The 24,675-nt window shown below is 36.9% G+C and overlaps 1 protein-coding gene across 1 annotated transcript in view; it reads left to right on the top strand.

The window, feature by feature from the left end:
• The window catches only part of IMPG2 (interphotoreceptor matrix proteoglycan 2), a 70,709-nt gene that overhangs the window by 12,230 nt on the left and 33,804 nt on the right, over nucleotides 1-24,675 (top strand). The window contains exons 3-8 of the mRNA XM_059922196.1: nucleotides 2,788-2,954; nucleotides 5,488-5,519; nucleotides 12,984-13,033; nucleotides 14,140-14,222; nucleotides 19,224-19,385; nucleotides 23,236-23,294. Coding sequence (XP_059778179.1) covers nucleotides 2,788-2,954; nucleotides 5,488-5,519; nucleotides 12,984-13,033; nucleotides 14,140-14,222; nucleotides 19,224-19,385; nucleotides 23,236-23,294 — 553 coding nt within the window. The remainder of the gene's footprint in view (nucleotides 1-2,787; nucleotides 2,955-5,487; nucleotides 5,520-12,983; nucleotides 13,034-14,139; nucleotides 14,223-19,223; nucleotides 19,386-23,235; nucleotides 23,295-24,675) is intronic.

Consider the following 24,675-nt stretch of genomic DNA (forward strand, 5'->3'; position numbering starts at 1 on the left):
ATAAATTAAAGATATCATTTCATTTCCCTGTAGAACTTCAGCATGAATATCATTAACTAGAGCTTAATATTTGTTTACTTTTCTGAAGGTGGAATTTACATAGAGTGAAATGCGTAAATCTTAAGAATACCATTTGGTGAGTTTTGACTAATGCACACATTGGTGTAATCCAAACCTCTCTTAAATTTGGGGATAGTGCCACCACAGAAAGTTCCCTTATTCCCCTTCCAAGACAGTCCTCCCTTCTCAACCCCAACTACCAGGTGACCACTCTTCTAATTTTTTTAAACCATAGCTTAGTTTCACCTATCTACGACTTTATATAAGTAGAATAGTATGAACTCTTTTGTGTAAGGCTTCTTTGACTCAGCCTTTTGAGATTCATTCATACTTTTGCATGAATTAATAATTTGTTCCTTTTGATTCCATTATGTGACCGTATGTTTATTTTCCTGTTGATGGATGCCTGGGTTGTTTTCTTTTTTAAGTTATTATGAATAAAGCTGCTCTACCATTGAACATAAGTCTTTCTGTGGATATGTGCTTACGTCTCGCTTGAAGGAATACCTAGGAGGGGGGTTACTGGGTCATAGGTTTGGTGTATATTTAGTTATATAAGAAACTACCAGTACTTTTTCCAAAATGGTTGTACTATTTTTCATTCTTGCCAAAAATGAGGGTTGTGTGTGTTCCACATTCTCGCCAAAATTTGATATTGTCAATGTAAAAAATTTTAGCCTCTCTGGTTCATGTGTGGGTGGTTCAATTTCCATTTCTCTGAAGAATGAATGACATTGCACTTTTTCACATACTCGTTGACTCTTTGTATCTCGTCCTTTGTAAAGTGTCTGCTTCAGTCTCTTACATATTTTAAAAATTGGATTGTTTGCCTTTTTGTTAGGGAGTTGTAGAAATCCTTTAAATATCCTAAATACCAGTTCTTTGTCAGATATATGTATTTTGAATATTTTCTGCTAGCGGTATGGCTTACTTATTCATTTTTATTAATAGAATCTTTGTTGAGCAGAAGTTTTTAGTTTTGATGAATTCTAATATCAGTTTTTTGTTTTTTCTTTTATAGTTGTTGCTTTCTGAGTCCTGTCTATGAAATCTTTGCTTATCTTCAGGTCATGTATATATTCTTCTGTGTTTTCTTTTAGGACCTTCAAAGTGTTAGCTTTCATATTTCAAATTATTTTATTATGTATATTGTGAAGACGTTATTGAGATTTATTTTTTCTCATAGACATATAGTTATTTGGTCTCACAGTACTTTTAATATTTTCTTTGAATCACCTCATTTCATAACCAGATCTTGTAGATATTCACTCTTTGTTTTTACCAACCCAGACTTTCATCTTTGCATTGTCTTCTGGTGTGTACTAAGCTGTCATTTGGAAGTTTAAAGAGGAAGAAAGGGAAAACTTGAATCTACAAGTGGTCACCTCTGCCTCAGCCAGTCTCTGTTGGAGTCTTCTGTATGCTGTAGGGTCAAAAATTCTAAAGAACAGGATTAAGGATGTAGTTAGTTCACTGAAAAAGAAACTAAGTTTGCAACCAAAGGTTCATTCAATTTTACCCTGAAAAATCAGTTGATAGAGAAACTTTCAATATTCATATATTTTAATCTCTGTTAAAGCCTAAGAGCTTTTTTTAGTCTGAGACTCTTCTTCCATCAAATAAGTGTTAGATAACCAGAATCCAATATGATAATAACATTTAATATTCATGTAGCACTATGTAGTTTATAAAATACTCTCACAGATAAATTAAATAAAGCAGTTACTATTCATCTCATTACAAAAGAGAGATGAGTACATTGAAATGTTGACTGGCTAGGTCAGTTACTCTCGGTTATCAAGCTAGTACACAGTGAGGCTAGGGCTAGAATTGAGATCCTTCTCACTCAGTGAGTTCAGGGCCTCTATCTCGATACGCTGGTGGATTAGCATTCAGTCCTCTTGAGATGAAAAATAATTTCCTTGATCTCTGTCCACTTAAATCCGTCTTTCTCCCTTACCACCCTCTTCCTCTTCTCTCTCATCCCATCTGTTGTGCGCAGTGCCCTGCATCAGGACACTGAAATGGTTACAGGATAGCAATACACTTAGTGCTGTATAAAATGTGCAGACAGCCTGTTTAGTGTCCTTTCCGAGTTGATGCTTTGAAATAACTTAGCAGATACATTAAATTAGCTTTCATTTTAATACAGCAGTATGTTTCTTCTGAATATCATTTTTCTTTTTAGTTCTCACATCTTTTTTTTTTTTTTTTTTTAGAGTAGCAAGTATTAAATTTATTTATTTATTTATTTATGGCTGTGTTGGGTCTTCGTTTCTGTGTGAGGGCTTCCTCTAGCTGTGGCAAGCGGGGGCCACTCTTCATCGCGGTGCGCGGGCCTCTCACCATCGCGGCCTCCCTTGTTGCGGAGCACAGGCTCCAGACGCGCAGGCTCAGTAATTGTGGCTCACGGGCCCAGTTGCTCCACGGCATGTGGGATCTTCCCGGACCAGGGCTCGAACCCGTATCCCCTGCATTGGCAGGCAGACTCTCAACCACTGCGCCACCAGGGAAACCCCCATCTCACATCTTTTTAAAAATTAATAGATTTTATTTTTTGGAGAAGTTTTAGGTCTACAGAAAAATTGAGCAGAAAATCCAGAGTTACGTATACTGCCACCCTTACACACACACACACACACACACACACACACACACACTTTTCCCCTCTTATTGTGAGAACCCCAAAGTGCTTCCTGTAAAAATACCTCTCTGTTTGTTTTTCAGTATGCCAGGAAGCTGTCTGGGAAGCCTTCAGGACTTTTTGGGATCGACTTCCTGGGCGTGAAGAATATCATTACTGGATGAATTTGTGTGAGGATGGAATCACAACTATATTTGAAATGGGCACATATTTTAGTCAGTCTGTGGAACATAGAAGCTTAATTATGAAGGTAAATGTAGTAACAAGGGAAGAAATTACTGGACTGTTGTAGAAGCGCGTATACATAGCTCAGGCCTAAAGGAAGAAAGAGCAAATGCCAAATCCCTGCATTATTCTTTTTTGTTGAATTAGGTTGTTCACATGACCTACCACAGGGTGGCTTAGCCTTTGTATCCCTAGCTCTGGCCATTATAATAAGCATTGTTAACCCAGCAAGAGCCTCACGCTTGTTTATAAATGTAAATATTTGGAAATAATACTCAGCAAAGATTTAGGCTAAGAATATAAATCTGTGAGAGTCAAACATTCTTGCCAGGGTTTTTCATCTTATCAATTCAGAGTGGTGCAAGCGACTCTAATTAAGATAGAGGATATAGGTCATTGGATAAATGTTTAGTAAAGTATAAATGTGATTCTAATTAATGAATTTGCTTACTTGTTTTCCTTGTTTTAGATTTAGTTTGCTCTTAGCAAAGGATAAATAAGCATGCATATAGACACATTTTCTGCCCACCTTCCCCTTTTCATGTTGCATGCATGTATTCATGACAAGAGAATGAAACTGTTTAGATATATGTGGTAGATTGCTCATGCTGTGTGATAGGCCCTTTATATCCTTCTTCCTTTTGTTCAAGTCCTACATGTCCTCAGCTCAGATGTAAGCTCCGTTGTGAGGAATCAACCCCCAGCCTAGCAGATTTAGCTCCCATAATCCTTTGAACTCCATAATTCTTTATTCATTCTTTAATGTTGTACTTCTTACATTTTATTATTATTAGTTGTATATGTATATGTGGGCCAATATATCAGAAGAGTAGAATTGACAAGAGACCAGACTGGAGGGGTGGATAACTTAACAAGTTTATAGTTGATAGGAAACCATTGAAGGGTTGTAAGTAGGTAAGTCATGGGGGCTGATTGGACAGTTTTGAATTGTAAAACGGTTATTATGGTTTCTATACGCCCTGTGATAGATTAGAGGGGACAAGATGAGCAGAGATCAGTCACGACTCCAGGGCCGAGGGGATGAGAGTCCTAACTAGACCATGAGATAGAGAAAGGGAGCACAGGGGATATAAATAGGAAAAAGATTAGTAGGACTCTGTGATGGATTGGATGGGAGTGGGATAGGATGAAGGAATGGCCCGGGAAGCCTCCCAGCTTCTAGCTTGGATGACTACCACTGAGAACTCAGGCAGAGAAGCAGCTTGTAGATGCTGACAGGGAGAGTGAGTTTGCTTTTTAATGTGTTGTTTTGAGCCATTTGTGAAATGTGAATTGCTTGATATTTAGGTATGAAGCCAAGAAGAGTGGTCTGGGTTATAAATACAGCTCTAGGGATCACCAGCCTTGAGGTAGTAATTGAAATCATAAGAGTGGCTGAGAACGTTACTTAAGCAATCACTGGCTGTCCAAAATCTGAAGGAAGCTTGATTTTACCTTTTTTTTTTCTTAAATTGAAATATAGTTGATTTACAATGTTGTGTTGATTTCTGCTGTACAGCAAAGTGATTCAGTTTTACATATATATACATTCTGGGGTTTTTTTAGCTTGATTTTAAATGTAACAACAACTGTTTACACATAGGTGGTGAATTTATGTGGTTGACACCCTTTATCAGAACTCAGAATGCCAGCATTTGTACAAATAACCACCATGCTGGCCTATAAAATTTTAAAGCTAATAGTATAACCTGATAAAATGATGATTTTGCTATATGCTTATATGTATCTTGAGAGAGATTAATTAAAGGAAATAAAATCACAGTTGAAGCTGCTGGATGGTTGAAATTAAAAAAGGAAAAAAAAGAGTGGCTGAGATTATTCTAGGGGAGTCTGTATAGTAAGAGCCATGAGTTATTTATAAATATTTTGGGAATTATTTAGAGTAATAGTCTCTCCATTTTACCGATAGGAAATTGAGGCCCAGCACCAGAGAGATTTTGGGATTTACCTCCATAGCTAAGAAAGAGAAAATGGAATTCTTCTGATTCCAAATTAGTGTTCTTTTTATCGTATTGGTCTCAAAATAAAACCACTAATTTAGAGGAAACTTGGAGACAATTTGCTTTGGAATGCCCCAGAGGAATAATCCAACTATTTATCAGACAATTTATCTTTTTGTCTGAATTCTGGAGAATCAGATTTCATAGTTATTTTATCCACATGATTATATTGGTCTATGATGAGAGTTTCTATAAATGTATTAGATCACAAAACAGTTTGGTTCTAAGTCCATGGAAGGTTAATGTAAAACTCTACCAATCTCTTACCTGTAGATCTTTTTGGAATGATTAGCAGGTGAAGTCTGTTAATCTTTGCCCATTAAGACAGCACAGGGACTTGAGTGTCGGGACATTCTTGCAGTCACAAAACAAACTTGGCATCATTAGTACCTTGCTTTAACTAGTTCTCTAGCCATAGAGAATAATAACATAGATTCTGTGTTAAGGCATTAGTGTTCTAGATGCAATACGTTTTGTTTACTGCTTATTAACTATCATTAATTCACATGGTCATTTTTATATCTTTGTTTTCCTTAGAAACTGACACACACAAAGGAAACTGTAAGCAGGTGAGTGTCTTTTTTCCCTAAGTTCATGCTTGGCAACAGACATGTATCATACCTATTCCCAGACTCATCCCACATTTGATGATTCCTTCCTGTTTTCTTGCCAGTTCCTGCAATGACCAGGCCTGTGGGTAAGTCTCAAATGCTTTTCCTCATCTTGAGGCCACTCCCTTTCCCAGATGACCTCTGCAGCCACTGTGCTAGTTTACTGTCTGACCTTCCCAGGAGCCAGACTTGGTCCTCTCTCTTGGGTGAGAAAATAGATTTTTGGAAATGGAATACCAAATGATCTACTCTTGTTGAGGCTTACAGGCTAATGATAATATTTATCTAAAATGGTACACTTTAGTGGAGGGTAGTTTACTAAATGATGGGTTGTGGTGTGGGTCACTTTATTGTGTAATGACGATTATGATGTTGAAGCGTAGGAATAGCACAACCTTGATGAATCCTCCAGTGGTATGAGTCTTGGCTCTGTGGGCCTTTGGGCTTAGAATTAAGGTCATTTCTGGCTCCTGAACAGTAGCAGGACAAAGCAGATCATGGAAGGTGAGGGATTTTGAGCCTACAGGGACTAAAGATTTCCAATTCTATCCATACTCAAAATATCTAGATTATGCCGGCATGCAGGTGATGTTTTTTTGAAAAACATCACTAGGGCATGCAATTCAGGTCAGAGTCCAGAATTTTGCCTCAAATTAGATGGAAGGACAGATTGAAAAACCAACTAGGTGAGTCAGTGTCCAGAGGTCTAGCCTGGTCAGCAGAGTCCAGGCAAAAGCATAGCTGGAGTACACCTGTGGGTTGTAGTGGGGTATATGTAAATTTCAAATCAAACATGAGTAAACAGGAGGAAAGTGGGACTCCTTGTGGTCTCATTTCATACAGCTAACAGTACCACTGAGTCTATGCTGGGGCCTGGGATTGATCTTCTGCTTAGATGTGGGGCCATGTGGTGCTTTAAATGTGGGTTCTTCACCTCTGAGAGCCAGAGCTCAAAGGTTACTTGTGATTGCCATTGCAACATGCAATGCAGTAGACTAAATAACCTTGTGGGTCTTACCAGTGCCAGTAATCTTCATGGTTGTACGTAATAAAAATGATAGCACATCTTACATATCTTATATGGTTAAGAAGTATATAAAAACCGTAATAAATATGGCTCTTAACCTGGAAGAAGCCTTGGAGTTTACCTGTGAAAATAGACATTGGAAAGATTGTAGCTTGTGAGTTATTATAAAGTGGTGGAAGGAAGGTTATCTGAAATAGGATGGAAAGTTGTAACACCATATGTGGATTGGTGTCATAACACATAACACATAACACATGAGGTGAACAGAGGTTGGTGGAAGATGTTTGAGGTGTAGTTTGTGTATTCCTACGTAGCTCACTTCAACTGGGTGCAGTTTTCTTCATTCACCTACTATTTCTTGTAATGAAATTGTGTATGTGTAGAGGAGAAATTCTTATTATGCTTAGTTTTCCTGATGTGTTAATCATGTTGAAACATTCATAAATAAACATCATAGAGAACTGACTGTGTCACCTATTTTTATTGATAAGGCACTGTATGTCCTAGATATACGAGGAGACTCAAAATACTATGCACCATCCTTAGAAAATAGGGCATGAGTAAAAATAGCAATACAGATGAACAAAAATATAACTAAATTTTGAGAATTTAAAAGTTGGTATCCTTCCCGTGAAACTAGAGCAGACCAGGTCAGGGTGGGATGAAAAGTTGTGGTACTTGCTGAAATGGTACTTGCTGAAATGAGGTGACCTGGAGTTAGGTAACACTGGGAGTGAAACCATGGAAGTGGTGTAGGAATTCACTAAGCCCCTCTTTCTTTAAGCTGAATATTATAGTCATCCCTTAAAACCCTTAATTTGCCCATCACTTTTCTATATTTAAATTTATTTTTATGGTTTTCTTGAGATTACTCTCATTTTCTGTGTTGAGATTCTTGTACTAGTTTTCTATTTCTGCTGCAACAAATTACCACAAGCTTTGGTAGCTTAAAAAAACACAAATTTATCTTACAGTTGTGTAGTTCAGAAGTTTGACATGAGTCTCAAGGTGTTGGCAGGTCTGCGTTACCTTTCTGGAGGCTATAGGGGAGAATCTGTTTTCTTGCGGGTTTTAGCTTCTAGAGGCTGCCCACACTCGTTGACTTATGACCCCCTTCCATCTTCAAAGTTAGCAGTGGCTGGTCGAGACTTTCTCATATTCTATCACTCTGACACTCTTCTGCCTCCTTCCTCCACATTTACATTGGGCTTACCTGGATAAACCAGGATATGCCCTCTTCCTTAAGGCCAGCTGATTAGCAACCTTAATTCCATCTGCTACCTTAATTCCCCTTTGCATGTAACCTAACGTAGTCACAGGTTCTGCGGATTAGAATGTGGACATCTTTGGGAGACCATTATTCTGCTTACCACAATACTTGTCTGTAATTTAAATTGCTTCTTCTACATGAACTCTAACCTATCTGCTAACATATGGCTTGTACCAAATAGTCTGCTGTGTACCAATTTAACCTTCCCCCTACTATCATCTGGCAAGTCTATTAAAAAAAAAGCATTTTCCACCTTACTCAGGACCTCACATCCCATCTTACCTTTCAGACATCAACCTGTCATTGTTTTTCTCTCTCTCTCCTGAGTCTTCAACTTCTCCTGTTACTAACTGCTCATTAGCATTTAAACATGCTCAAGTGTTCCCAGGTTACCTGTTTTACAAAAAGCCCTCCTCCAGCGCTTGTCTCCAGCCAGACATCTTGAAAACATCTCCCCTTAGCTCCAGTCATAATTTATTGAAATACATTTTCTATCCCCTTTTCTCTTTCTTCTCCTTCTGGAATCCCTATTATGCATAGATTGGCATGCTTTGTATTATCCCATAGGTCTCTTATTTTGCTTTCATTTGTTTTTCTGTCTGCTGTTTTGATTGGGTAATTTCCATTATTCTGTCTTCCAGATCACTTCTTTCTTCTGCATTATTCATTCTGCTATTCATTGCCTTTAGCTCAGCTTTTGTCTCAATAAATGAATTTTCTCATTTTTCTTGGTTCCTCCTTATAGTTTCTAGTTCCTTTTTACAGTAATCTGAATTTCTGTCGATAACCTTTCTTAATTCCTTCAGCATTTTCATTACCTCCTTTTTGAACTCAGTGTCTATTAGACTGAAGAGGTCTGTTTCATTGTTTGTTCCTTCAGGGGAATTCTCTTGGTCTTTTAATTGGGAGTGGTTCCTCTGCTTCTTCATTTTACTTATATTTCTCTCATTCTGTGAGTTTAGGAAAAACAATTATCTACTGTAGTCTTGGAGGGCTATTTATATGCGGGATCATCCCTGCATAGCTTGTGTGGGTTTAATATTTTTTTGGTGTGAGGGCTGTTTTTGGTTTGAATGCTTGCCGTCTCTTTCCTCAGCATGTGCTGTCCTTTATCCCCTTGATAGAGGGTGTGCAGGTGCGTGGCCCTACCCACATGCTCTGAGGAAGGCGGGGGCAGCGGGTCCGAGCCACCTCTCGAGTCCAAGATGGCAGCAGCAGCTCGCACCTGGAGCTCGTGTAGGCGGTGCCCTGCTGCAGAGAAAGAAGCTTCTATGGCGGTCCCGCCCCTCTCCTTGTGCGCTTCCCAACAATGGCACCTTGCCTCTGTGGTGCACCCCCCAAAAATGGCACCTTGCCTCTTTTCCTAATGCCTCTGCGTATAATATTTTATTTAGTTTTCATCAGCACCCTTGTGCAGTAGGTAGGGCAGGAGGTGTTCCTATTTTAGAGATTAGTTCTTGAGGCCCAGAGCAACTGAGGTATTTTCCCAAGTTATACACAAAGTTGGTGATACATCTGGGACTAGAACCCAGGATTCCTAACTCCTTGCCTTATGTTCTTTTGTTGTCACATGCTCATTACAGTTAACAGATTCTAGAGCAAAGTATAGCAAATTGTAAAGGAGAGTAGTAATCTAGATATGAAAGTACTGTTGGCTTGTTTTACTGTATTTTTAAACATATATTCCATGTGGCTATGATATCTTTTGACACAATTCCATCTGAATTCCACTGACATGATTAGGTAGTAGTTGTGAGGAATAAATTATGAGCTGGATAAACTGAGAAAATGAGACAGTAGGGGATTGTTTGCTGCTGGTATTAAGCTAAAGGTCTTAGCTGACCAACTTCAAATTTGTGGGTTGGCCTAGAAATGAAGCATTTCTGTCTCCAAACCCAATACTACTCTGTGTTCTAGTTCTGTTGTGAGTCACATTTTAGGGTATCCCTGCAGGAGGCACACCTAATGAGAAAATGTGAAAGGATTCTTGTTACTGTCTTTTGAAGGAAGTGTGGGAGGATGAGGGATTAAGTGTTAGAGTGTTAGACAAATGATTTGAGTTACTGAGAGTTGCCTACTTACCATCATTAAAATAATGTTATTTTGAATTTAGTAAGTGAAATCTAGTTCTACTGAAGTGAGCAGATTTCTCCATTCTTAGTGTTTACTTAGAGAATTAGCTTAAATTTGATTTTAATTTGGGGGACAATTTGACCAACCCCAGATGAGGTCTGGTTTCTCTGCCATGCCATCCCAACTTCCTATTCTAGCTACTGTAGTATTGTGCTTTGTTTTACTTTGACCTGTTTGCTCTTCATACTTGATTGCTCTCCAGCTTTGACTGGGTTTCCCTTCCTCTTTCTTGGTCCTTACACATTTTGACTTTTAGGTCTTTTAGTTTATGTACACCACTATCATTAAGACCAAGTAAAACCATCTTGGTTGCTCTTCTAGGGAATATGGGTCACATAAAGTCCATGTGATGTGGAATTAATGTGGGTAGGAGTGAGGTTTCTGGAATCAAATGGGCCGATTTTACATCACAGCTCCTTCATTGGCTAGCTGTGTGACCCTGAGCAAATTCTTAATCTCTTCTATCATTAGTTTCCTCATATGCATAAATGGGGATTATAGTGTCTTCCTTTTAAGATTGATGCCAGAATTAAGTGAGTTAACCAAGATAAAGCACTTAACACAATGCTTGACACGATAAATTTAACTGTAGTCATTCTTGCTATTATTATCATTAAAAAGCGAACTGGGGCTTCCCTGGTGGCGCAGTGGTTGAGAATCTGCCTGCTAATGCAGGGGACACGGGTTCGAGCCCTGGTCTGGGAAGATCCCACATGCCGCGGAGCAACTAGGCCCGTGAGCCACAACTACTGAGCCTGTGCATCTGGAGCCTGTGCTCCGCAACAAGAGAGGCCACGATAGTGAGAGGCCTGCGCACCGCGATGAAGAGTGGCCCCTGCTTGCCACAACTAGAGAAAGCCCTAGCACAGAAACGAAGACCCAACATAGCAATCAATCAATCAATAAATCTTTAAAAAAAAAATAAATAAATCTTAAAAAAAAAAAAAAAAGCGAACTGGATATGGTTAGGAATTTTAGGTATGGCCTTGGGTCATCAAGTCTTTGTGTGACCCTGAGAAAATTGCTTTACCATTTGCACCTTGATTTTTCATCTATAAAGTGAAGGTATTGGGAGGGATTCTGCCTTGTGGACAGTTGATAAATCCTATTCAAGCCTGATGATGTTAATGTCTCTTCCAAATGCATCTGAATCCTAGTATTTTAAGCTCCATCTCCTGAAACCCAAGAAGCCTCTTGGTGCTTTCTCATCATCCAGGTCTTCCTCTACTCATCATTCATCAAAATGACTTATCCAGATGTCCTATTCCTTTAGGTTCTTTTGGATGACAGCTCACTTAGTAAGCAGTTTCCTGCAAGTGGATGAAAAATAACCAATAGTGATAGGTTTGGTGTACTGGTTTAATATGTTATTCTTTCTAGATAGTATTTCTAAAACCAGAAGAATCCTTATGGGGAGATTTTTTTTTAACCTATATTTCTCAAATTTTCTACCAAAGCCTGGGGCTTTAGGGAACATGGCCCTAGTTGACTCCCTCACTCCAATTCCAGTCATGAAATGGCTTTGAAACTATCATATTTTATCTTAATATTCATTTAAACTCTATATTCTACTCTATAGCCACCCTTGTTTTAATATTAAGATGTTTTAAATTCCATATCAGTTTTTACTTAGCTCCCTGCCTATGCTTCTACTTTGGAGTAAAAAATTGATGCTTCAAGATGTGTGCCATGTTTATCTGATGGCTGTGAGCAACCCGCCCCCCGCCCCACCATGATCTAGTTTAGAGCAGCGGGACAATTTAAAGGTGTGGTTCTGAAGTGAAGATGGGACTCACTGAGACATTATCAAGTCTGAGAGGGAGACATTTTGACCGTGATAAAGTCTCCTTCGAAAGCTGACTTGTGGAAAGTTGAAGAGAGTTTTCAATTACTATAATTTAAATTGTATATTTTGGGGGTATATGGAAATTTGGACTTGCAGAAACCCACCTTCTTTTCTTTAGAGCAAGGGCTTTCTCAGATTATCCTCTGATCTCTTCTGATCTTTGCTTGCAGTTGCAGGGCAACATGGTTAAAAGATAGTCGGGGGACCTGAAACCTGAGAGCAATGTGGCCTATAGCAAATCATTTCTCTAAGCTTGACTTGTTTTATATTAAAAAGTTTTATGACTCTGTGATCTCTCCAATGAGATGAGATTTGGGCTTATATGTTTGCCTTAGGAGCCAGTGCTTTCGTGTCTGTACTACTTGTTGAGTTTGTAATCATGTATTTGTTATCTGTTTTCTATTAGATGGTAACCTTCATAGACCATGGGTGTTTTGTTCAAAACTGTATGTCAAGGGCCTTCTACACTACACTGGTTGGCCAATAGTATTTATTTATTTATTCCCAAAATATCTATTCAGTACCTATTAAGTGGTAGGTTCTTTTTTAGGGTGGAGATACAGCATGAATATGGCAGGTAAGGTCCCTAATCTCATGGAGTTTAGATTCTTGAGGCAGTCTTATTCAATAGAAACTTCTGTGATGATGGACTTGTTCTGGGCTGTCCAATAAAGTAGCCATTAGCCACATGTGACTGTTGAACACTTGAAATGTGGCTAGTGTGGATAAAGTTCTGAATTTTAAACTTTAATTTTAAATTAATTTAAATTGCCACATACGTCCACTGGCTACCATATTAGACAATGCCATTCTAGAGGATTAGGGCGTGGACAGAGATCAAAAAGTAGATAAATAAATGAGCAGAATAATTTCCCATAGTGATAAGAACTGAGAAGAAATGAAACAGTGTTATGAAATAGTAAGTAAGGGAGTACTTTATGTAGGGTGATTCTAGTTGAGTAGCATCAAAAAATGTAAAATAAATCAATTGTAAAGACTATTTTTTTTTTTTTTTTAATTTGCTACTCAGTACTTTGGTTTGGGAATCGTTGTTTGGAGATCTGGTGAATCCTTTTTGGAAAACAAACCCCAAAATAACCCCTCACATTTCTATCATTTAATAACTCCAAACAATTTTTTTCCTAGCCCTGAATTGTCATCTCCAGTTCCTGTTGGTGATACGTCAACATTGGGAGGTATGCTTTTGTGCCTTTATTCACTTTTCTTCTAAAATTTATTATTTAATTGAAAGGAAGCAAATTTTTCAGCTCACATTTTAAAAATACCATGTGTTTCTCTCTCTGTGTTATTTAAGAATCTCAAGAAAAATTAATTCTTTTTTCACTTATTTTATGGCATTATGATGTGGGTACTTAAGAATCTTTAATTATTAAGTATAATACAAAATCAGAAAACTGCTTAAAACAAATGTACAACCTAAACAATTGTTTTATGGCAAACACCCTGTGATTACTGCTTATGTCAAAAGGTAGGACCTTTCTAGCTCTACCATTTGTCATTTGTCTTGTAGAGTAAGAATTTTTTCTGATTGCATTCTGTGGTGTACTTTAACATTTACTTTGACCTCTATATTTCCTATAAATTAGTAGTTGCTTTCTTTATTTTTAATTTTTTTTTAAAAAAGCTCTTCTATGTTGGAAATTTCAAACATATACAAAAATAGCACAATGAGGCCCAGCTTCAGTAATTATAATTTATGGGCAGGAGGTAGGATGAACTGGGAGATTGGGATTGACATATATACACTACCATGTATAAAATAGATAACTAAAGAGAACCTGCTGTATAGCACAAGGAACTCAATGCTCTGTGGTGACCTAAATGGGAAGGAAATCCAAAAAAGAGGGGATATATGTATACATGTAGCTGATTCACTTCGCTGTACATCAGAAACTAACACAACATTGTAAAGCAACTATACCCCAATTAAAAAAAGATTTTAACTTATGGCCAATTCCAACCTTCACCCACTTCCCCTATCTGAGAGTGTTAGTTTTATTAGATAGCTCCTTAAGGATAGGGACTTAGTATCCCTGGAGGCTTACATAGAGCCTGACATATAGTACTTATCAATAAATGCTTGTTGAATGAGTCATATTTATTTCTTGTGCTGAGGAGACTCTGGATAAATGTGTCTTGAGGTTAGAAAGCACAGAATTTCTAGGATGAAAAAGTAAATGACTTTTAGAAATGCCTTGGAAATCAGTTTCTTGTTTCCTGATAGGAATTCTGATTTAGTCATGGACTGAATTCATGCACATGTCTTTGTTTTTCTACTTAGGTGCCAGTCTCAGTGTTCCATATCCAGGGGTGACCTTCTATGAAGGTATCTCAGAGAGCAGCTTGGAGAGGCCAGAAGAGAGTGTGAGTGATGTTCTGTTTTGTTATTTAGTTTCTAACATGGAGAATAGGGATTAAGAGAGATTTATAGTCCATTGCCAGACTACACAAAACTTCAGGTGGTTCCTTTTATGGAAATGTAGATTCTAAAACCAGTACAAAAAATCTGCGATTCCTTAGAGAGCCAAGTAAATCTGCTTTTGGCAAGGAATGGCTTCAAATTGTAAATGAAATGACTAGGGGCCTGGGGAGCTGTCATCATGGTATGCCCACTGTCTTTTGTGGGCTGTGTACATAATTTACATGTACATGAGGGTTTTTGCTTATGTTCTTCTGTCTCTTAATAAATCAGGACTTAGTCTTCTTCAGAGGGAAAGTATATAGATTTTATGTAGTTTAAAGAAATACCATGCTTTTTAAATGCATCATTATTAATAGTAATCTGTCCACTAAACAACATTAAGTTGGCTTTCTATCACATTCAAAATTTTTAAAAAAGTATACACTTCCAGGAAGACAGAAACATTTTGTTAGAAATTTTGTTAAATATGCATAAATCCTAGATTACTTAATATAAGCAAACTCTGATTGAACATACTCACTAGAAAGATACAATTTTGTTACCTTACACCTTCTCTTACCAACTTAGACATTTTAACTTCTGAGAAGTCAGGTTAAGTCACCCTACTCTGCCCCACTAGTTTCCCTGTCACTGAACAAGGCTGGTGGTAGTTTGGGATCCTTGAATCAATATATTTACCCTTAGTACAACTGTGTCCAAATTAGATGGTACTAGAAAATATTGGCATTTGATAAATATTTGAATAAAAAGTGATACTGTAGTTCTGAACTTGAGGCAGAATAGTTATGATTTAGGTCTGGAAACATTTACAGAGTGAGATAGAATTCACTATAATAGAAATGAAGACATTGTGTGTAATCAGTTGGAACATTCTAAAACAGAGAGGGTGATTTGAAGGTGATTTATAGAATCAGTAGGAAAACAAAATAGTACAGGGATACATGACAGGAATTAGATTGCCTGTACCTCTAGTTCAAAGTGAAGCCTAATGTACAATTTTACAGTTCAGTTTTTTCCTAACACATTTTCCAGATACCATTTTAGAAATTATATACTTTATTTCTGTTTTGTTAGTATTTACCCTGTGTGTTATTATGTGTATTTAATCTAGCAATATTCAAGTTTTTCAGAATCTTTATCCTTATCCTGAGTAATATAGGAACATTAGAACATTAGAATGATTCAAATGATCACCCTACTATTATATATGCTATTTTTCAGTATTTTTGTTCTTTCCCTTTTAGTTCTCTCTCTTTTTAATCCCACAAATTTATTTTATTATATTTATTTTATACAGTTAAAGTTTGTTTTACATTTACCCAGATGTTTACCACTTTATTTTCTTAAAACTCTTTTTTGCATTTTAGACCTCTCTTCTGGACTAATTTTCCTTCTGAAATATATGCTTCTGGTATTACTTTAGTGAGAATATCTCACTGGTTCAATCTCAGTTTTTGGTCACCTGAAAATTTCTTTATTATCCTTTTATTCTAGAAAGATACTTAAAATCTGTATTAAATTCTAGATTGAGTTTTTTATTTTCAAGGTTTTATTTCACTATCTTCTAACTTTTATTGTTGCTACTAAGAGCTCAACTAACAATTCAGTTCTTATTCCCTTGTGGGTAATCTTACTATTTTTTTGTCCTACTTTTAAGATATTGCTCTCTCTCTGTCTATCTATATCTAATGATGAGAGATAATGACTGAGAATTTCTCAAAATTTATAATAGTCATAAAGCTTCATGTTAAGGAAGTACAACAAATCCAAAGCAAAATAAATAAACATAATCAACTCTTATCCCCATTGTTGTGAAACTGCAGAATCCCATATACTATATAGTATAGTACTGTAAGTATACTGTAGTATAGTGTACTGCTACAGGCATATCTCAGAGATACTGTGCGTTCAGTTCCAGACGACCATAATAAAGTGAATATTGCAATAAAGCAAGTCACACGAACTTTTTGGTTTCCTAGTGCATATAAAAGTTATGTTTAAACTCTACTATAGTCTGTTGAGTGAACAACAGCATTATGTCTAAAAAAAACAATGTACATACCTTAATTAAAAAATACTTTATTGCTCAAAACTGCTAACAATCGTCTGAGCCTTGAGGAAGTCTAGTAGTAACATCAAAGATCACTGATCACAGATCGCTATAACAAATATAATAATAATAAAAACATTTGAGATATTGTGAGAATTACCAAAATGTGACACAGGGACATGAAGTGAGCAAATGCTTTTGGAAAAAAGGCGCTGATGGACTTGCTTGACTCAGGATTGCCACAAACCTTCAATTTCTAAAAAATGTAGTATCTGCAAAATACAATAAAGGGAAGCCCAATAAAATGAGGTATGCTTGTGTATATAGTATCCCCAATACTATATCATTTAGTATTATATAGTATCCCAAATACTGTATCATATACTACTCTAACCATAACTATGATATAATAGTATATAATACAGTATTGAGGATACTGCAGTTTCACAAAAATGTGTATAGAAGAAATTTTCAGCTGTTACCTCGTATGATTAGATATATGTCTGACCTCCTCATTTTATACCTTCTGTCAGTTAACCACTGTTTCATAACTTTCTTTGTCTCTCTTTGTTGCATTCAGAAATGTCTTCCAGTTCACTTATTCTTCTTTCAACTTAGTCTAATTTGTTGCTCAAACTGTCTATTGCGTTTTTAAAATCCTTGCTTTATGTAGGAGTCTTTGATCTGACTTCAACACGTAGGGACCTGCTATTTATATTCTATCCCTTTGTGGTATTTAAAACTAAAGCCTAGGTCACAAGGGATCACTAGATATACTATGTACACATAGATTACTGAATCACCTCTCTGGATTTTTCTAACCTATCTTTTTTGATCCCTTGGGGCTTTCTTTGTTTTCTTACAAACCAGGTATGCATTAAAAACATTAAAAATATTTATTTAGCATTTTAGACATTCTGTAGCAGTAAGGTTACTAAGGATATTTCTTCTATAGTAATAATGGAAGTGGAAATTTCTGTTCAAATTTAGTGAGAGAAAATTTAATTTGGAAGAAGACAAAGTCTTGTACAAAATTCCTTAAGACTAAAGGTTTTTGTTAGTTTCAACATGACTCAGCAGTATGATGGGGAAGAAAGCTGAGTACTGAGGGGAAAAAAACTAGTAAAAGCAAGTGTACTTTCAGGCTGCATTAATAGAAATTAGAATCTACTATAAGGAAGGTGATGGTTGTACCATATTTTAATTGTACCATATTTTAATTGATCAGACCTCACTTATGTGTACCACACTCTAAGGAAGACATTAAGAGCTTGAGAAGTCTCTAGAGGAAAGGAACTAGTGAAAAATCAGGGAAGATGACAGCTGCCTATACTTATTTGAAGGGCTGTCTGGGGACTACACTTTTTATACGCATTCCAGGTTGCAGAACTGAGATCAGTGGGAATTTACAGGGAAATATATTTGGGTTTTATTAAGAACTTTACAACCATGAGAGAGCTTTTTTGGAAATGTAATGGCCTGCCTTTGAAAGTCTTTCCAAGACTTTCTCATCAAAGCCATTTAAACTGAGGATAAATAGATATTTTGGGGGGATACTGTAGAGAGAATTCAGGCATCAGAAAGGATGGTGAAATTTTCGAGGTTCTTTCCAGTTGTGAAGTTTTGAAGGTCTGTGGTTATATGATCCATCAGGGAAGAAAGATGATACAGTGAAAAAAGCCCGGCATTCTCTTCCTGACTCTGCCATTGGCTTGCTGTGAGCCCTTAGGCTAGCCATTCTTCCATCTCAATCCCTGTTTTTCTTGTGTATTAAAATGGAGGGACTTGGATTAGATGAGCACAAGTGTATCTTGCATGCAACAATTATCACTGTTGGGTTCTAGTAGTGATATTCTATTTTCCTCATTCCTTCTACATTTGTTAATTGGGATTCTTTGGTAAGGAACTATTGCCACTTCTCTCTCATTTATTTATTAAATTATTTGTTTATATCAGTACAGACTCATGGATATTTCTTTTATTCTTTGGATTATAATCCACTATTTATTTTGTTGCTCAAATTGTTCCAGCTTTGGCTTGTGGAAGACCTGGATTTAGATGTTACAGAGTACAAAAAGTTTGTTGGTGTGGTTTCAGATTCCACATAGAAACTAAGCTTTAAAAAACTTCCACTTATTGAGTTTGGCACAGTATCAGAAAAGATTATCCATGATTATCTGAAAAGGCTATTAATGTATTCCTTCCTTACCCAATACATATCTGTGTGGCTGGATTTTCTTCATGTACTTCAGCTAAAACAACATATTGAATGCAGAAGCAGGTATGAGAATCTAGCCATCTTCTATTAAGCCAGACTTTAAAGAATTTGTAAAAATATAAACATTACTCTTCTCACTAATTTTTTTATTTTGCAAAACATATGTTATTCATTTTTACAGGTAATGAGTTTCTTATTTTGAAATGAATTAATATATATATTTAAAATTTCTCTTTTAATTTTTTGTTTGGTGTGTATCTATAGATATAACCCACAAAAACCAAACTTCTTTGGGTTCGTCAATGAATTTTAAGAGTTTAAAGGGGTCCTAACACCAAAAAGTTTGAGAACCATCCTTCTAGACTATTTTTAGATGATAATTTCAACTCTTTTTCATCTTTAAAAATGTTTTCCTTTTATTTATTTACTAACAAAATTTTCTATCCTTCTCTGAACCAGTCATTGTGTATTCAAAGGAATGTACAAATACACAGTAATTTTAATATTAGCCTGTGTCTTAAAGTCCACCAGTTAGTTTCAAAGTCAAATATTATATAAACAGTCGTCATCAGAAGTTGCCTTTGGCAGTGTCTGGCATATCATGGGTGATCAATAAATATTTGTTGACTGAATGAGTGAACATTGACATTTATTGTTCTTTCTCTAAAAATCCAGATTAGCAATGAAATTGAGAATGTGATAGAAGAATCCACAAAACCAGCAGTGGAGCAGGTTGCAGAATTCAGTATCCACCTTTTGGGGGAACAATACAATGAAGAACTACAGGATCCCTCCAGCTTTCACCACCAGCGCCTTGTAGAAGAGTTTATTTCAGAGGTGGGTGATTTTTTTGTATGTTTTTATTCTTTTTTTTCTTTTTGTGTACAAGATAGTTTGCTGGGGTTGTAAATTTCCCATATTAACAGCACTGGTTAAAGGTAGATTTCGGATTTAAGCTTTCCATCTATTTGATTCAGGGAGTGGTGATTTAGCCATTTCTTTAGAAAGCTCTCTGAAAAGTTCACTGAAAGATGAACTATTTCACTGAAACAAAATTTTTTATGCATTTGCCATCTGCTAACAAATAAATGCTATTTCCAACTTTGGCTGCACAGCCAAGGAAGAATGTGTTCTATGGCATGGTTTTAACTTGACAATATTTGGAGAAATGAGCATCTTTGAGAAACTGTATTTAGTGTGTTGTTTTTCTTGAGGGAACATTAAATTTAATTTTTTAAATTTTATATTTGCTCTTTTTTTAAGTTGAAAAATTTTGAACAGTTAATAATAGGTAGTATGGGGCACCAAGTTCAAAGAACAAAAGGACATCCAGTGAAAAGTAAATTTTCCTGTTATCTCTGTTCCTTGGTTGGAAATATTTTAAAAAAGGGGTTTCTTTAAAGAATTGTGCATTAGACCATCCCACAACTTTACTTTCTGGAAGAATTCTATATAGGGACTTGAACTCAAGATTCTTTCAGTCAAAAATGACCCATTCTTGGCCCCCTTCTTGTGTGCCGTTGCTCTTGTATAGACTGTAAGGCACTGAGTGCCCATCTCCTCTCTCTGTCCAGTGAGAGGGCACATCATTCCTTCCTGTTTATTTCTTTTCCATCGCTCTTGATGGAGTTCTCTTTGGCTAAGTTTTTCAATTCCATTACCTTGGACTAATTTCCTTCTCTTTACACTGTTTAGATGAGAAACAAAAATGTGCATCTCTCAGCCAAGCAGCATTATTGCAGCCATCAGACACAGAGAATGTAGGCCAGACGATTAATTTCCTAGCTGTGTGGCCAAGTTGTGAGGCTGTATGGTGTGTGGAAGAAATGTCAGCCAGGCCAGTGGCCACCTGGCATCAGATAGTGTCTTGGATCAGCTGTTTGGTTCTCTCTGCCCTTGGATTAAGGAACCTTTAATAAGCCTCAGTGTTTGGGTAAACAATTGTGCTGAATGACTGCATATTTAGAGAAAGTCTAATAAACACTCTGAAAAAACATTTCCAGCAGGGACTTTATGAGGTATAGGTAGCTATTGGCTTGAGGTGATTTGAGAGTGATGAAGGATCCGTTCCTTCTCTGGCCTTTTTCTATATCCCTGTCCTTTTACCTGGAGTAAAATGTCTACGAATAGCCACTTCTTTGTGTGGAACTGCAGAGTCAGGGTCATGTCTCTGAAAGGTCCTGTCTCCACGTTTACTGCAAACTGAAGGAGGCCCTCAAGCTCTCTCCCTTCAGGACACAGTCACAGGAATTGTTCCTTCAATATTATTTCTTAGGTAATATTGCAAGACACAGGGAAAAAGAAAGCCTGCTTGGGAGGACTGAGGTTTGGGAGCTGTTAATATTTTTTTTTTTTTCATGAGGAGAAGAGTAAGATAAACTTGGGACATCACCAAGAATGACATCAGAGAGGGAAAGGCCATTGTGATAGGCTTGGGAGTGTGGATACGTGACAACAGACACGGAATCAACACAGTGTCCCCGCATAGTGCTTTGTGTTCTGCAGCCTGCTGTATGTCAGTTTGCTAACAGCTGCCGTGTGGGTAATCATCTCCATTTTATAGATGAAACCCAGGAGGGCAAGTAACTTGTTCATGGTCATTTCAGCTTCTAGGAGTAGAAGGGAAAATCAGGTCTCCTCCTTCCTTTGAAAGTGTTCCTTCCTTTATATCAATACAGAGTCCGCTTCATTTTAATTCAGGTGAGAAGTTGTGGTGAGCCTCACAGTTTTCCCAGTCCTGGTCCCAATTTTAAAACCACATTTATCAGGGGAAAGAGGATGAGGCATGTAATTCAGTAGAAAGATTGGGGATTGAGCAAATTTGGATTCAGTCACTTACCAAATGCATGATCTGGACAAATTAGTTGACATCTCAGAGTCTCAGTTTTCTCAACCATATAATGGGAAAGATATGTATCTCTTGGTATTGTTGAAAGGATTAGAAGTAATATTATATCAAAGCACCAGGTACATAGCAGTCACTCAGTAAATTGTACCTGTTACTAATCTTGATGTTAATAAAGTGGAATGACTTTATTACAACTGGGTACCTGTACATAGCTAACTGGGTATGATGAATTAGAATACATATATGTGTTTGAATCAAGAGATAGCAAAGCCCCAGATGAGATGGGTTTAGTATTAATAATAACATGCAGTTGTACAGCATTTTGCAATTAATGGACTACTTTCAGCTACATTCATTTTAATCTTACAAAAACTAATGTGGTTGGTGGGCAGGGCAGCATTAATCATATAAAAGAAGACTTGTGCCTGGCCACTCTGCCAGTAAAAACAGCTGGGACTAACCGTCAGTCTTTGGATTCCTAGTCCTGCAGATTCTATCCCCAGCCCCATCCTCCAAGAATTAATAGTACTTCTCAGTTTTCTTTCAGAGAATGAAACAAGGCAATTATTATAGCTAAAAAGTTTCACATGTTTGGATTCTTTATCTGCAAAGCATGAATATCTTCGGTGAACCAAGATTTTAAAAAAATCCCATTCTCCTGATTATATGTGGACTTGGTTTTAAAAGCAGATGCCCAGAGGTGTCCCCAAAGTCCACTAACAGCTTCTCTTGTTCTAGTGTCGGCCCCCTAGTGACTTATCTGGTGAGATCGTCACCTTCTGAAATGTTGTGGATAAAATGTTCGATTTTGTTAAATATGTATTTATGCATAACTGATTTTTTTAGGTATTTGGTCCAATCTAGCATTTCCCCCTGCTCTAGTCACTAAGCTTATATTGATTTATGTGGCTTGATTTTAAAAACTCACTGATAAAACTGGTTCCTGCAGTTGTGATGCTCATAAATTGATCTTTTGACCAGTCACTGCTTTATAACCTCCTTCGTGACAAGCAGTCAGCAAGGCCTAAGCCCAGGTCTGTATCTTTCTTTCTTATGTTAGCTGTGTTCACAGTCCCTTGTGTTGTAGGAGTAGGAAACAGATGCCACCAGACATTTTACACTTAGAGGAAATGAGCACCTGACTGTGTGTTAGTTAGCGTGTGTGCTGTGGCCAGATTTCTTTCTTTTTTTTCTTTTTTAACATCTTTATTAGAGTATAATTGCTTTACAATGGTGTGTTAGTTTCTGCTTTATAACAAAGTGAATCAGTTATACATATACATATGTCCCCATATCTCTTCCCTCTTGCGTCTCCCTCCTTCCCACCCTCCCTATCCCACCCCTCCAGGTGGTCACAAAGCACCGAGCTGATCTCCCTGTGCTATGCGGCTGCTTCCCACTAGCTATCGATTTTACGTTTGGTAGTGTATATATGTCCATGTGTGGCCAGATTTCTAATCCATATAATTACATTAAAAAATGTTATTACAGTTTCTTTGAAACCAGTCCTTTTTTCACATTTCATCACATAAGGGAAAAAACAGTGCTTTGCCAATAAAAGTGTGTTTTTTATAATTTGGAAAAAATTAATATTAAAGCACATCAAAACCTTAAAAAATCAAAATGAAAAAGGAAAATGTGGCAGTGATGTAAAAACTATTTTCTAACATTGTAACAATTATAATTTTCTTAACTTTCTGATCCACATATATCCATGTGTGTGTACAAGCTTCTAATGGTTGTAAACAGTGCACTTTATATTCGACTCTTAAAAGCATTTTTTTATGTACTTTTTTTACATTTCTACATAGTTATAAAGTTTATTTTTATTTTTAACAGGTGGAAAATGCATTTACTGGGTTACTGGGCTACAAGGACATTCATGTACTTGACTTTAGGTAAATAGACTTTAAAAATGCACATGTTTTGTAGAACTCTTTATTTCAAATGGAATATCCTTTTGTGTTTATTATGTATACTCTAACAATGATTCAAAATGATGTGAATGCTGTAATTCAATACTATTTTGTTAAATTCATATTCCTTTTTAAAAAATTTATTTATTTTTTAAATTTTTATTGGGGTATAGTTGATTTATAATGTGTTAGTTTCAGGTGTACCGCAAAGTGAATCAGTTATACATATACATATATCCACTCTTATTTAGATTCTTTTCCCATATAGGCCATTACAGAGTATTGAGTAGAGTTCCCTGTGCTATACAGTAGGTCCTTATTAGTCATCTGTTTTATATATAGTAGTGTGTATATGTCAATCCTATAAATTCGTATTCCTAATGCTGGTTTTTCAGGTGAAGAAACTGAGTCAGAAAAAGGCAAAATAATATATTCAAGGAGATATATTAAATTGTAGTTGGGCCAGGGTAAGAACTTAGGAATTCATGTCCCCAGCTTGCTGCTGACAAGTCACAGTGCTTTTATTTGGCACTGAAGGGAGCCTGGAGTCAGATTAGATGTGACCTCAGCGTGCTCCTAAAGCTCATCAGTGCTACACTAAGGTGACTTTGACATCTCAGTGTATGGCAGCTCTGGAAGGGATGTGTTCATCAACATAACAGTTCTGGGTAAATCAGACACCTCTTTTTTTTTTTTTTTTTAATTTAATTTTATTTATTTGGTTGCGCCCTGTCATTTGCGACAGACGGGCTCGTTAGTTGTGACGTGCATGTGAGATCTAGCTCCCTGACCAGGGATTGAACCCAGGCCCCCTGCGTTGGGAACATGGAGTCTTAACCACTGCGCCACCAGGGGAGTCCCAGACACCTCTTTTTAAGACATTTCTTCACTACTTAAGACCTGCAGCATAATACTTGTGAACATTTATTGAGTGAATACTTTTGGCCGCTTCACATTCCTGAGCTCACATAATCGTCAACTCTTTCAGCAAAAATATTATTATTAATACTTATCTTGCAGAGGAGCAAACAGGTTTAAAAGGATGAAGTATTAGCCCAAGGTCAGAGGGTTTTTAAGTTAGAGCATAGGAGGGATTTTGAAACAAAGTGGCTGACTTTATAGCTCTCGCTCTTAACCTCCGTGCTAGACTGAGTCCTCTGAAGGTTTGGAGCAGGTGGGTGGTAGCTGCGGCCCACCTATTGGATGCAGGGGAGCTTGAGCATAATTAACAGTGTATGCATCTTTGGCATAGTCTTGTCACAACTTCTGGGTTTTCCAGAAATAATAGCAAGCACTTACGAGCGCAGTGTGCCAGTATTTATAGTAATTCATTTAATCCCAACAGCCATGCTGTGAAATAGTT

The sequence above is a fragment of the Balaenoptera ricei genome, chromosome 4 (genome assembly GCF_028023285.1).
Source record: "Balaenoptera ricei isolate mBalRic1 chromosome 4, mBalRic1.hap2, whole genome shotgun sequence".
Taxonomy (NCBI): domain Eukaryota; kingdom Metazoa; phylum Chordata; class Mammalia; order Artiodactyla; family Balaenopteridae; genus Balaenoptera; species Balaenoptera ricei.